General features: G+C 39.2%; 1 protein-coding gene and 1 long non-coding RNA gene across 3 annotated transcripts in view; one reads left to right on the top strand and one right to left on the bottom strand.

The window, feature by feature from the left end:
* The first annotated feature begins 7742 nt into the window (after window positions 1-7742).
* LOC311081169 lies at window positions 7743-10260 on the top strand. The gene is made up of 3 exons (XR_014605818.1): window positions 7743-8344; window positions 8857-8931; window positions 9210-10260. It is a non-coding gene; the product is annotated as an uncharacterized lncRNA (long non-coding RNA).
* Window positions 10261-10575: 315 nt separating this feature from the next.
* The window catches only part of LOC311081145 (tripartite motif-containing protein 16-like protein), a 30153-nt gene continuing 28032 nt past the window's right edge, over window positions 10576-12696 (bottom strand). For both annotated transcript variants that reach the window (XM_084111559.1, XM_084111558.1), the window contains one exon: window positions 10576-12616. In XM_084111559.1, coding sequence (XP_083967685.1) covers window positions 12060-12616 — 557 coding nt within the window. In that variant the 3' untranslated portion in view covers window positions 10576-12059. The remainder of the gene's footprint in view (window positions 12617-12696) is intronic.

The raw sequence follows: 12696 nt of genomic DNA on the forward strand, positions 1-12696 counted from the left end.
TGTCTGTTCTGTTACGTTTAAACCCATCTAAGGTTAAAAATTTAATTGATGTTCAACAAATAAAAAACAGCTATAATACAGATGAGCAAATGCTAAAGCTTTGTTTGCTGAATATTCGATCGCTTACTTCAAAAGCACTCATTGTTAATGATATGATTTCAGATAATAACCTAGATGTGCTGTGTTTGACAGAAACCTGGCTAAAACCAAACGATTACATTACTTTAAATGAGTCCACCCTGCAAGATTACTGTTATAAACATGAGCCTCGTCTGAAACGCAAAGGGGGAGGTGTTGCTGTAATTTATAGTAATATTTTCAAAACCACTAAGAAATCAAGTTTTAAATATAATTCTTTTGAAGTGTTAGTGCTTAATGTAAAAATATATAGTATAAATGATAAATCACGTTTGAGATTTGTGCTGGCTACTGTATATAGGCCACCAGGGCACCATAAAGGTTTTATCAAAGAATTCGCGAACTTTCTATCAGAATTAATATTGACTGCAGATAAAGTACTTATTGTTGGTGATTTTAATATACACATCGATAATGAAAAAGATGCATTGGGTTTGGCATTTAAAGACATTATAAACTCAATTGGAGTTAGACAACACGTGTCAGGAACTACTCATTGTCGTAATCATACTCTAGATCTAATATTATCACATGGAATAGATGTTGATGCCATTGAAATTCTGCAGCAGAGCGATGACATCTCAGATCATTATCTAGTCTCGTGTAAACTTCATTTAGCCAAAGCTGCAAAGCCGACTCCATGTTATAAATATGTTAGACCTATCACTTCTGCCACTAAAGATTGCTTTATTAATAATCTTCCTGATCAGTTTCATCATCTCAGCATCCCGGATAGCTTGGAAGAAATTGATATTGCAACAGAAACATTTAACTCTCTCTTTTCCAGCACTTTAGACACAGTTGCTCCGTTGCACTTAAAGATTAAAGAAAATAGTCCAACGCCGTGGTACAACGAGCACACTCGGGCCCTTAAGAAAGCAGCCAGAAAAATGGAGCGCAACTGGAAGAAAACAAAACTAGAGGTATTTCGGATTTTATGGAAGGAGAGCTCGATTACTTACAGAGAGGCTTTAAAAGCTGCTAGATCTGCTTATTTTTCAACCCTATTAGAAGAAAATAAACAGAACCCTAGGTATTTATTTGAAACGGTGGCTAAACTAACGAAAAAGAAAGCTTCAAGCCCAGAAGTTTCCAACACAGCAGTAATGACTTTATGAACTTCTTCACTTATAAGATTGATAATATCAGGGACAAAATTATAACTATGCAACCGTCTACTACAGTATTGCATCAGGCAGTGCATTGTAGTCTCCCGGAGGAAAAATTTGATTCATTCGTTGCTATAGGAGAGGAAGAATTTACTAAACTCGTTAAATCATCTAAATCTAACATGTATGTTAGACCCTATACCGACTAAGCTACTGAAAGAGATGCTTCCAGAGGTCATAGATCCTCTTCTTACTATCATTAATTCGTCTTTGTCTCTAGGATACGTACCAAAAAACTTTAAGCTGGCTATGATTAAACCACTTGTTAAAAAAACGCAACTGGATCCTACAGAATTAGTCAATTACAGGCCGATCTCAAATCTACCTTTTCTGTCAAAGATATTAGAAAAAGCAGTATCTTCTCAACTGTGTTCCTTTCTTGAAAGAAATTATATTTGTGAGGATTTCCAGTCAGGATTTAGACCGGACCATAGTCCCGAGACTGCTCTCGTTAGAGTCACAAATTATTTGCTCTTATCATCCGATTGTGGTTGTATCTCGCTATTAGCGTTACTTGATCTTAGTGCTGCATTTGACACCATTGACCACAACATTCTTTTAAATAGACTAGAAAACTATGTTGGTGTAGCAGTACTGTTTATTTCTGTCGGGTTATTTAATATGAAGGGGGAGTGCCCTTTAATTGCGTTCCTTCCGTATAAAGGGGTGTCGCTATGGGAGTGCGTTCTCTCTGCATCATTTGAGCGAGACACCGTGTTTCCGGCAGGACGCGTGAATGTTTGTACGGTAAGAGCTGTTGACAGTGACTTAGCATGGTTTACTCGTGGGCTTCACGGGGATTATATGGGTTTTCTTGTTAAAGGTTGGACAGGGGAACTTTGTGGGATGCGGTCGATTTGATGCGTGTTTAATACACAGCAGGTTTGGTGCCGTGTGAATCACACTACAGGTATGTTTTAACAGTTGATGAACATATGATTGCTAGTAGCCGGGCTGGCCAAATTCATATTTTGTTATATTTTATATTTAAGGTGCGGGCCAACGGGACGTTACAGTGGGCTTTGGGTTCATCTAAACCTCTGTGCGGATGTTCCTTTTTGCTGTCAGCATTGTTTTGCTGCCTTTTCCGACTTTATCAGACTCGTTACAGTGACTAAACCTCTGGTTCAAAGTGAGACGGGACTGTTCCGAGTTTGTCTGCTCTATTGAACCGGCCAACGAGCATTATTAACTCTCTTTCAGTTCGCGTGTCGACGCGCTGTGCTGCTTGATCCCTCGTCCATTGTTTATGTTCATGGTGTTGAATGCGCTCCATCAGCTGGACCGATGACTGTGGGCCGTTGGCGTGGTACCTTTATCTCATCAACTGTGTCGTGAGTAACTAAATTGAGTCGAAAGCCTCCAGTGGCGCCCAAGTATCAGATCAGCCACCTAACTGTCACCAGCTCTTCTGCAGTTTGTTTTCTTTAAACATTATTTGATTTTTTTTTGTGAGTTCATTGTTGTGTGAATTATAATTATAATTTTTTCTTATTGATTTGAGTTGTGCTGGATATATTATCCATATATATATATTGTGTGTGATTTAAGTTTATTTATGTTTATTTCTTCTGTGTGGATAACCTGAGGGCAGCCTGAAAGTGGTGTTTCTTTATTGTAACATTGTTGGCTGTTTTGCCCATTTCTGTCCACCCAGCATTGTCGGGGTGACCGGACGCGGCACCTCGATTTGATGAGCCAAACTGATGTGGTGAACTCTTTTAAAATTGTGTCTTAGATTGCCTGTTGCTCTGTTTAATGTTTTTAATATTATTGGTTTATTGTGTGTGTGTTTCGTGTTACTTTTCTTTTCTTCTCTCTTCAGAATTGGGGCAGCCAGTTGCAGAAAATAAGCGTCCCGACTGTGGTGGTGGGTTCTTTTGCCTGAATGCTGTGTTCACAGTGAGGTGTGGAGTGAGTGTGCAGTGAGTGTGCACGTATGATTGCTATATCATTTCTGCCAAGGAGAGCCAGCGCCCCATTCTGAAGTGAGCGTCCGTGTGTCATTTTGTGTTTAGATTATTTTAGATTTATTGGTGTTGTCTTAAATAAAATTTGATATGCTTTTATTGAGAAAATAAAGTTTTGTATTGTTTTATACTCAACCATGTCTGATATCTGACTCTGATCAACGAACCTCTGAGCCTTGTTCAGTTAAAGGGCGTTTCCCCGGAAAGAGGCCCCCGGGGTGGCGTAGTCGGTAATTTTTCCTAAATCTTTAGTGTACCTCTGGTCAAAGCTGCCACATTGGCATTAGTGGAATTGCACTAGCATGGTTTAAATCATACTTATCTGACCGTTATCAGTTTGTAGCAGTAAATGAAGAGATGTCTTATCGATCACAAGTTCAGTATGGCGTACCACAAGGCTCAGTACTAGGACCGTTGCTGTTCACTCTGTACATGCTACCATTAGGAGATATCATTAGGAAACATGGAATTAGCTTTCACTGTTATGCTGATGATACTCAGCTGTATATTTCTTCAAAACCTAATGAAATTTACCAATTCACAAAATTAACGGAATGCATAGCTGATATAAAAAATTGGATGACTAGTAGTCTTCGTCGTTGGTTAGGAACCTGGGTGTGCTCTTTGATACCAATCTTTCATTTGAAAGTCACGTGTGTAGTATCTGTAAAACCGCATTTTTCCATCTTAAAAATATATCTAAATTACGCCATATGCTCTCATTGACAAATGCGGAACAATTAGTTCATGTGTTCATGACCTCAAGGCTAGATTATTGTAATCCTCTACTGGGTGGTTGCCCTGCACGCTTAATAAACAAACTACAGCTAGTTCAAAACGCAGCAGCTCGAGTTCTTACCAGAACAAGGAAGTATGACCATATTAGCCCAGTTCTGTCAAAACTGCATTGGCTCCCTATTAAACATCGCATCAATTTTAAAATATTTCTTATTACTTACAAAGCACTAAATGGTTTAGCTCCGCAGTACTTGAGCGAGCTCTTAACGCATTATAGTCCTTCACATCCATTGCGATCTCAAAATTCCAGCCAGTTAATAATACCTAGAATATCAAAATCGACTGCTGGCGGTAGATCCTTTTCCTATTTAGCACCAAAACTTTGGAACAATCTTCCTACCATTTTCCGGGAAGCAGACACACTCTGTCAATTCAAAGCTATATTAAAGACACATCTCTTTGACCTAGTATTCACATAATACATTATAATTCAATGTTAGGCTGCACAGATTAGGTCAGTACTCGTTACATCATAAGAAGAATGGCGTCTACGCTAATATTAGTCTCTGAAGATTAAAGAATCATAATCCAACAAGCAGGAACGTCTAATTACAGGAACGTCTGTCTGTCTGTCTGTGTGTGTGTCTGTGTGTGTGTCTGTTAACCGCATATCTCGTTAGTCCGATGGATTTCAAACTCGACAGGTGTCTCGCTACGGGCACGAGTAAGTGCAGTGCCAAGTTTGACATTGTTTGGATGAGAAATGCAAAAGATATTGTTAAATATATAATTTTTAGAAGGTTGTGGTTTAAAAATAAACATTCTGACATAATGGGTTGTGGTTTAACACTCTCTGGATGTTTAAAAATAAACAATAAACACACACTCTCTGGATGTTAACTGAATCTGTTAGTCACACTGTTTACTTCTTAATATTATATTTAATTCTGGTGCGCTTAACGTTATCGCTACTGTGTAATAGTAGCCCTATGCTATTCACCATATTTTTTCCCAAAAATGCAATAAATTCATGACTTTTTTTTTTCAAAATGCAATTAATCCATTGAATCAATATAAAAGTTATTTTTTATCATATTGAAACTGTTGAAATCAGCCATCGCTAAGAAATATCTCCTGAACTTTTTTGACGGCGATCAGCTCACAAAAACTGATTTTGCACGGGCACTTTGCATGCTCCCTGAATCGACGCGCTTATTAATTTGTGGATGTAAACTGAATCTAACGTTTCGCTTAACGTTATCGCTACTGTGTAAATGCTATTCACCAACTAAACATATCCTTTTCAATGCGTTCACGGTCTCTTTCACGGGCATCATTTGTAGTTGCCTATGCACAAACTGTTTGCTCAAGCATAGCGTTTTCTCAGAGTTCACTGTGTGCTTTCTACCATGCACAAATAAAAATGTCACTGAACTTTTGCTGTGCAATTGTAACAATGTGCACTCAAACACACCAAACCAACAATTACCAAAAACACACTTAAAAACTTATTTTGCACGGGCATTTTGCACTAGTTATTCTAAATGGAGCACAACACATAACAGATTCAATTTTATAATTTGGTGAACAAGTTAGCCAACATGTACAAATTATATGTGAACTATGCAGTCTTCCTTCCTGTGTCAAAGTATTACTTTAAAAACATGAACACTGACATATTTAAGGGCTTTTTTAGCTTACTCTTTTAGGCAATAGGCTGTAGTTACGTCAGAGCTATGAACTAGTTTTTGCTAGTTGGTTACAAGTGTTATTAGGGAGAGGGACATTCTCTTTCTTGAAAGCATTTGATTGGTAAAAATTGACATAGTGCAGAATGAATCATCAGTATTTTTGCTCTGTTTCTTGGAAGAGGAAAACTGAATATTATATGTATGCAAATGCTAAAAGTGAACATGGGAAACTTTTATGGCCTCAATGCATGACACACATAGACCAAGCCACAAAGCTTAAATTTTGATGTCATGGGATTTTTAAAAATAATGTGATGTAATTATTTATCAGGTTATCTCTAAAGGTGTTGGATTAGTTTTAGCCCACTTATCTTTACACATTTCTTCAGTTCATTGATATTTGAGGGTGATCGTTCATGACATTTATCAGTGGGTTTGAGGTTTGGACTTTAACATGGTCATTTGAAAACCGTCATTCTATTCTGTTCCAGCAATTGAGTTAATGTGCTTGTGCTCTTTCGGGCACTGACCTGTTGCATCGGACAATTGCTACTTCACTGCCTGCATGTCTGCAGGGCTAACGACTCCAGGGGGCCGACTGACGGGGGCGGAGCAGGTGTGAGAGGAGCCCAGGGTGGAGCCGGAGAGCCGACGCGTCCGGGCGATCCCGAGGATCCGGCGGAACATGGTGGGACCGCCAGCTCTGGCGACTGAGGTGCAGGCGGGGACACAGATGGGCATGGTGGAGACAGAGGGTGTGAGGACCAAGGAGGAACTGAAGGGAGTGAGGAGTCCAATGGAGCCAGGGGGACAAAGGGATGAGGCATAGCCAGAGGAGTGCAGTCCAGAGGTGAGGGAAGGTCGACAAGCGACCAAGGTGGATCCGGGGGGACGAGGGAGCCATGCGGAGCTGCTGACCAGATGGGCCAAGGTAGAGCTGAGGGAGGTAGGAGCCGTTAATGGACCGTCGGGCTGAGGTGGAGTCCTGGTTGCGGAGGTTGGAGGTGGAGACCGGGGATCCACCGACCAGGCTGGAGCTGCAGGCCGGCAGACCCACGGCGACTCCACCTCCCTGAATATGGTAGACGCGAAGCGCAGGCTCGGCAGGACTGACGCGAAGTGCAGGCGGTCTTCTTGGCTGAGGGCTCAGACGGTGAGGTGGCAGCCATCTTGGCTGAGGGCTCAAGTGGAGAGGCAGCGGCCATCTTGGCTGAAGACAAGGGCTCAGGCATGGCATGAGAATTCCCTGGCTCTGTTCCTGATCAAGGCCCGACACTTTCCAGACACCGGAGGACGGTTTCCCTCCAGTTCAGTCCCGTGGTTTCAGGGAGATCAATGGGGCAGTTGAAAGTGGCCCCAATCAGGAACAAGGTCCTCAGGCTCTCATCGTCGAGGGCGCTGGTGACGGCAAAGCTGCAAAAGCCCAGGGCAAAGGAAAAAAGTTCTGGCGCTCCTGAGCCAAGACAATCATTTTGACCCTATCGTCCATTTTAGGGCGGTCCGTTCTTCTGTTAGGGTGTGGTGCAGGCAGGAGAAGGCAAAAGGCTCCAATACAAACTTTTACTTACAATATAATTCCAATAGTATGACACTGCAGCTTCAAAGCGTGTATTCGCAGCGCAATTTCTCATGAAGCTCCGTGCCGGAGCGCGTATTATTTTCAGAGAAACACGTGATCGACGAAAAACGAAGCCTCACTTTCTTTCCAGTCACATGAATGCTTCACTTTGCGTTTCAGAATCTTTGAACCCAGACCACTACTCTAGAGGTTTTTGGAAGTTTAAGTCCATTTACTAAAAATATTTTTTATAAATAAGCCTATGTCACATCATCATATATTCTGCCATTTAAACAGCATAGAAATCATAAAATAATTAAACCACCATTTGCTTGCATCAAGCAATTAACTCTGTTGGAATTTTTATAATTTATTGGCACACTTTAATATGTGAATTATATTATCTGAAAACTGAACATTTAGCATTGTCAGGCTTTTATTTGTGCTTAATAGATTAAACAACGGCACTGCACACTCGGGTGAATGGCTGCTATAAATTTGACCAGTCACAAGATGGCGCTGTTTTCGACACTCATGATGCTTTGAATCTTTTCCCGGAACAATCAGGGGAAAGCCTTAGTGCTTCATGAGTCTTCATTTGCCCATCCCTATCCAATAGGTACAGGCAGACAGGATGTGTACACACACGCGCGCGCACACACACACACACACACGCGCACGCACGCACGCACTGACTAAGGCTGCGTTCGAAACCGCATACTTCCCTACTATTTAGTATGGGAAAAAGAGTAGGCGAGCGAAAAAGTATGTACGAATCCAAAAGAGTAGGCGAGAATTACCTGGGTGATGTACTAATTATCGCGAGATTCGGACTTAAGTGCGTTCGAATATGCCTACTTTCCTACTATATAGTAGGCGAAAACAGTACGTGAAGGAAGCAGTACGTTCGAAACATCAGTATTCATAAAAGAGTAGGCGAGAAGTTCCCGGATGGCTTACTGCTTCCGGCCAGATTTTCGAGTGCTCGACCGATGGCTACTCTTCTATCCCAGGAGGCCACGCGAGAGGATACGTCATTATCAAACATCGCAGAGATCAGCGACGCGGGTGCTTTCAAATGTGAGTAAACACGTTCCTTGTGTTAAAATTGCATGTGTTGAACTACTGTAGAGTAAACTGTTGAAGTGTTGGAGGTGTAAAGAGGTTACACAGTATAGTATAGTTATGATTTCGCTGTAAAAACACGTTTTATTATGTATAACGTTAGCTAACAGGGGAGCTCCAGTAAGGACACGCAAGTTAGGTCTCTAAAGTGGATTTACATAAACCATATACATCTTAAAGAAGCTTATTTTAAATGTCTATTTACATCTGACAGGAAAATCTTCAGTAAGTATTGCAGAAGAGCACATCACAACATGAAATAGACATCTGAGTGATGAATGTGCGCTATTATGTAGAACAAATCTATAAAGTAACTAAACATAAGTTATCTATTTTATTTGTCCATTACTGTTGATAAATTGAGGAACATTTATGTTGGATAAAAAGTTAAAACAACCTCAACATGTAAATGTAGTGTTGAGTTCATAAATAACAGAGGTTATGTGAATCTTGTCTGGATGTTACAGGGACAGATGAACAGATGTGTGTTTATCCAGTGGAGAGTGGCTCATGAAGCTGAATGCTGCCATCAAAGGCTTTGAGTGAGTATACTACAGAAATGGACAACAACAACTATTTAAATATTAAGTTGTAGTTCATTTTAATTATATTGTAATTTCAAACAGAGCTATTACAGCACTTTTCTGATTCTTGATTTCTGTGCATTTGCCGCACAGCTTTTGTGGAGCAGGACCTGCAAGGGAAGATGATGGCGGCATTTGTGGAAAAAAGCGTTTTTGTCTTCTAAATAATACTGAAATCAAATTACATTGTGCGGTTAAAATGACTGCTTTTGTGTTATGTTTGTGCATTTTTGTAGGATCTGAAATGTCAGCAGGCTGGTGTGAGTGCTGAGGATGAGGAGCCCAGAGCTGAATCCTGGAGATGGTGCCATGGATGAGACCCTCCATCACTCCACCTGTCCTTATGAGACCCTCCATCACTCCACCTGCCCTTATGAGACCCTCCATCACTCCACCTGTCCTTACGAGACCCTCCATCACTCCACCTGCCCTTATGAGACCCTCCATCACTCCACCTGCCCTTACTGTCTCAGATTGTGAAGCACAACACTATACGCAACAACCTCAGTGCCTTCAGCCTACATACATGATTGTAGTTTGAATAAAGCTTTGTTTCATGTGTTGACTTGTATATGCATTTGTTTATTGTGTGATGGTGACTTTGATTCATTCTTTTACTAATTTATTGTAAAAAACATTGTTGTCAGTAAATAAAATATAATTATTTATTTAATGCTTTATTTATTGTTTGAATGAAAATGTAGATATGTTCACTACATACACATCTAGAGTGTATTCATGCATAGCTATTTCATATGACATACATATTAATGATACTTTACCAAAGATAAATGTTTCGCATATAAAATCAAGTTTTCTCCAAAGGCGAATCTTTGCACAGCTGCCCTTTGTGCAGACATTACAAATGCTGAGGAAAACCGTTCTAGGTAGAGCTGTCCAGTTACTGATGTTATGAGGTATAGGATATACAGTGCAATGCATAAGTTAATACACCCATGCTAAAGTTGACTAAAAAGAGGAATAAAAAATCATATTTTGGAAATTGAACTTAATGCCTTAATTTAAAAAATTAGGAAAAATCCAACCTTTTAGGACACCAATTTTCTTTGTGAATGAATAATGTATCGTAAATAAATAAATGTTCTTCCTTAAAATACATGGTGCATAAGTGAGTACACCCCTATGTTAAATTCCCATAGAGGCAGGCAGATTTTTATTTTTAAGTATTTTTTTATTATTAATTTTTAGGATACTATGCATCCTGATAAAGTTCCCTTGGCCTTTGGAATTAAAATAGCCCCACATCATCACATAGCATTCACCATACCTAGAGATTGGCATGGTTTTATTTCAGTTAGCCTAAAAGCTCGTTTGATTTGCATTGAGAGATGATCTTATGGAAAGTACCCCATGCCAATCTCTAGGTATGGTGAAGGCTATGTGATGATGTGGGGCTATTTTAATTCCAAAGGCCAAGGGCTTTTTTATTCCTCTTTTTAGTCAACTTTAGCATGGGTGTATTAACTTATGCATTGCACTGTATATATATATATATATATATATATATATATATATATATATATATATATATCATGGGTTTGCATACATAATATGAAATTTTATACACAGGAAAAAATAACCTAAGGCTGAATATCTTAATATATATTTTCTTAAATAATTCATTATAATACATTCAAAAAATGCATTTTTTGTTATTTATAGGCCTGAGGGATGAAACGAGAGTTAAATTCAACAAGAAAAAGAGGACAACAAAGCAGTAATTGCCACCTTTGCTTGTGGTTGAAAATGTTTGGATATAAAATAAAGAAATTAGCAACATATACAAGAGATGACAATTTTGAGATTTCGTAATAAAAATAAATAATATCGTTAAGGATAAAACGGTGGGTCACATTAGTAGGCTTAAATATAAGAACTTAAATCAACCCTAAATGTATTCACAAAATAAATGGGCAGCAGTTTCTTCAAAAAGACCACAAAATGAGCAAGTTTAATCAATATCAAGATATTTACAGAGAGATGAATTAAACGTGTCGTTCAAATCTTTTAAGCTGTTGCGCGTGTGATAACGCGTCGTAGGTCACATGATAACGTCAACATGGCAGATGTCCGGTTTGCATTCATACTCAACGAGATATGGCTATAAAGTACCTACTCGTTTAGCGCTCGTTAAGTAAGTACTCATTGAAATTAAGTACCTACTCATTGAGTATGCGATTTCGAACGCAGCCTAAGACTTAGAACGGACAAAGGCTGAGTGAACTGAAGGAACTTAAATGCTAACACTGATGAACACTAATGACAGAAACACAGGTGGAACAGATGATAATTAACTAGACACAGGTGATACGGATGAACTGATAATGACTGAAGATGACACGTGACGAGATGACAGGTAGACAAGTCCAATGAAAACAAACTAAACAGAACACAACACAACAGTGACAACATTGTTGTCATATAAACATTGTTAGATGAGATTTAACCTGTTCATTAAATATATATTTATATTTACCTTTATTCAGGGAAGAGCATTAAATCATCATCATCATTAGGCATACACAGCAGTCATAAATCATTACAATTCAAATCTAATTTATTTTTTGAAATTTGGATCCCAAAGAAAGCCATCTTATTATTTAACATTATTAAAAAAAAAAAAATGTAGTAATTTTTTTGCAGTGTAAATATTGTATTACATGGTATGTTATTTTTAAAGCAGAATGCACTTGATTTAGATGTTGCAATATGTAGAATACTAATAGCAAATAAAAAGAAATCAATTTCACAAATAGTACAGAAGCTCATTTGCGCGATTGCATTTTAGTGGCTTTTTATTTCTATAGAAGTAACTGTACTTCTATCTACGGAGTATCAAGATCAGTCACCATAATGTCACCATAATGCTTTTTAAACTGCCGTAAACCTTTTAACCTTGTTGAGCTCACGTCTGGATGTTAAACGCAAGATATTCTGCGAGATATATAAGGCTGAATAAGAAAAAAAAAGTTATCAATGGGTCTGTAAATGTCAAGTAACTAAGGCAAACTGCACAATTTGCAGAAAAGATGGGTTTCCCTTATTTTGCCTTGAAGGTGGCAACCCTATCGACACAGTTTCACTGATGATTCTAAATCATCCCAAAACACAGGATTAACCCTAAACCCAGGATAGAGTGTGTGAGTGAATGTGGTCTGGACTGTGTGGATGAGGCTCAGTGTGTCAGAGACGCTGTAGAAGGACAGAGTTCCTGCACTGTGATCCACATACACTCCTACTCTACACACTCCTATTCTATTGATGATGGGCTTTATAGGGAGTTTAGTCTTCATGTTATTGTGTCTGAATGAGTATCTGGAGGGAGAGCAGAACAAACTCCAGGACTGATCATTATATCCAAACCAACACTCATTACCCCGTCCCTTCCTGCTGATGCTCTTATATGACACTGATATATACACACCAATCCCACTCCACTCAATCTCCCAGTAACAGCGTCCACACACACTCTCTCTACACAACACCTGATACACATCATCAAATCTGTCTGGATGATCAGGATACGGCTGCTCTGTGTCAGTGCCAGTAATCACTCTGTTCTTCTTAGACAGACGGAGGAGTTTATTCACTGTGTTCAGATCCAGAGTGAGCTGATGGGAATCTGATGAAGATAAAACACATCAGAATCAGGAATTATCAGTCTGTCAGATCTATTAATGTAGCTGAACTCTTCATGTTCAA

This window comes from Abramis brama (genome assembly GCF_963993115.1).
Source record: "Abramis brama genome assembly, chromosome: 4".
Taxonomy (NCBI): Eukaryota; Metazoa; Chordata; class Actinopteri; order Cypriniformes; family Leuciscidae; genus Abramis; species Abramis brama.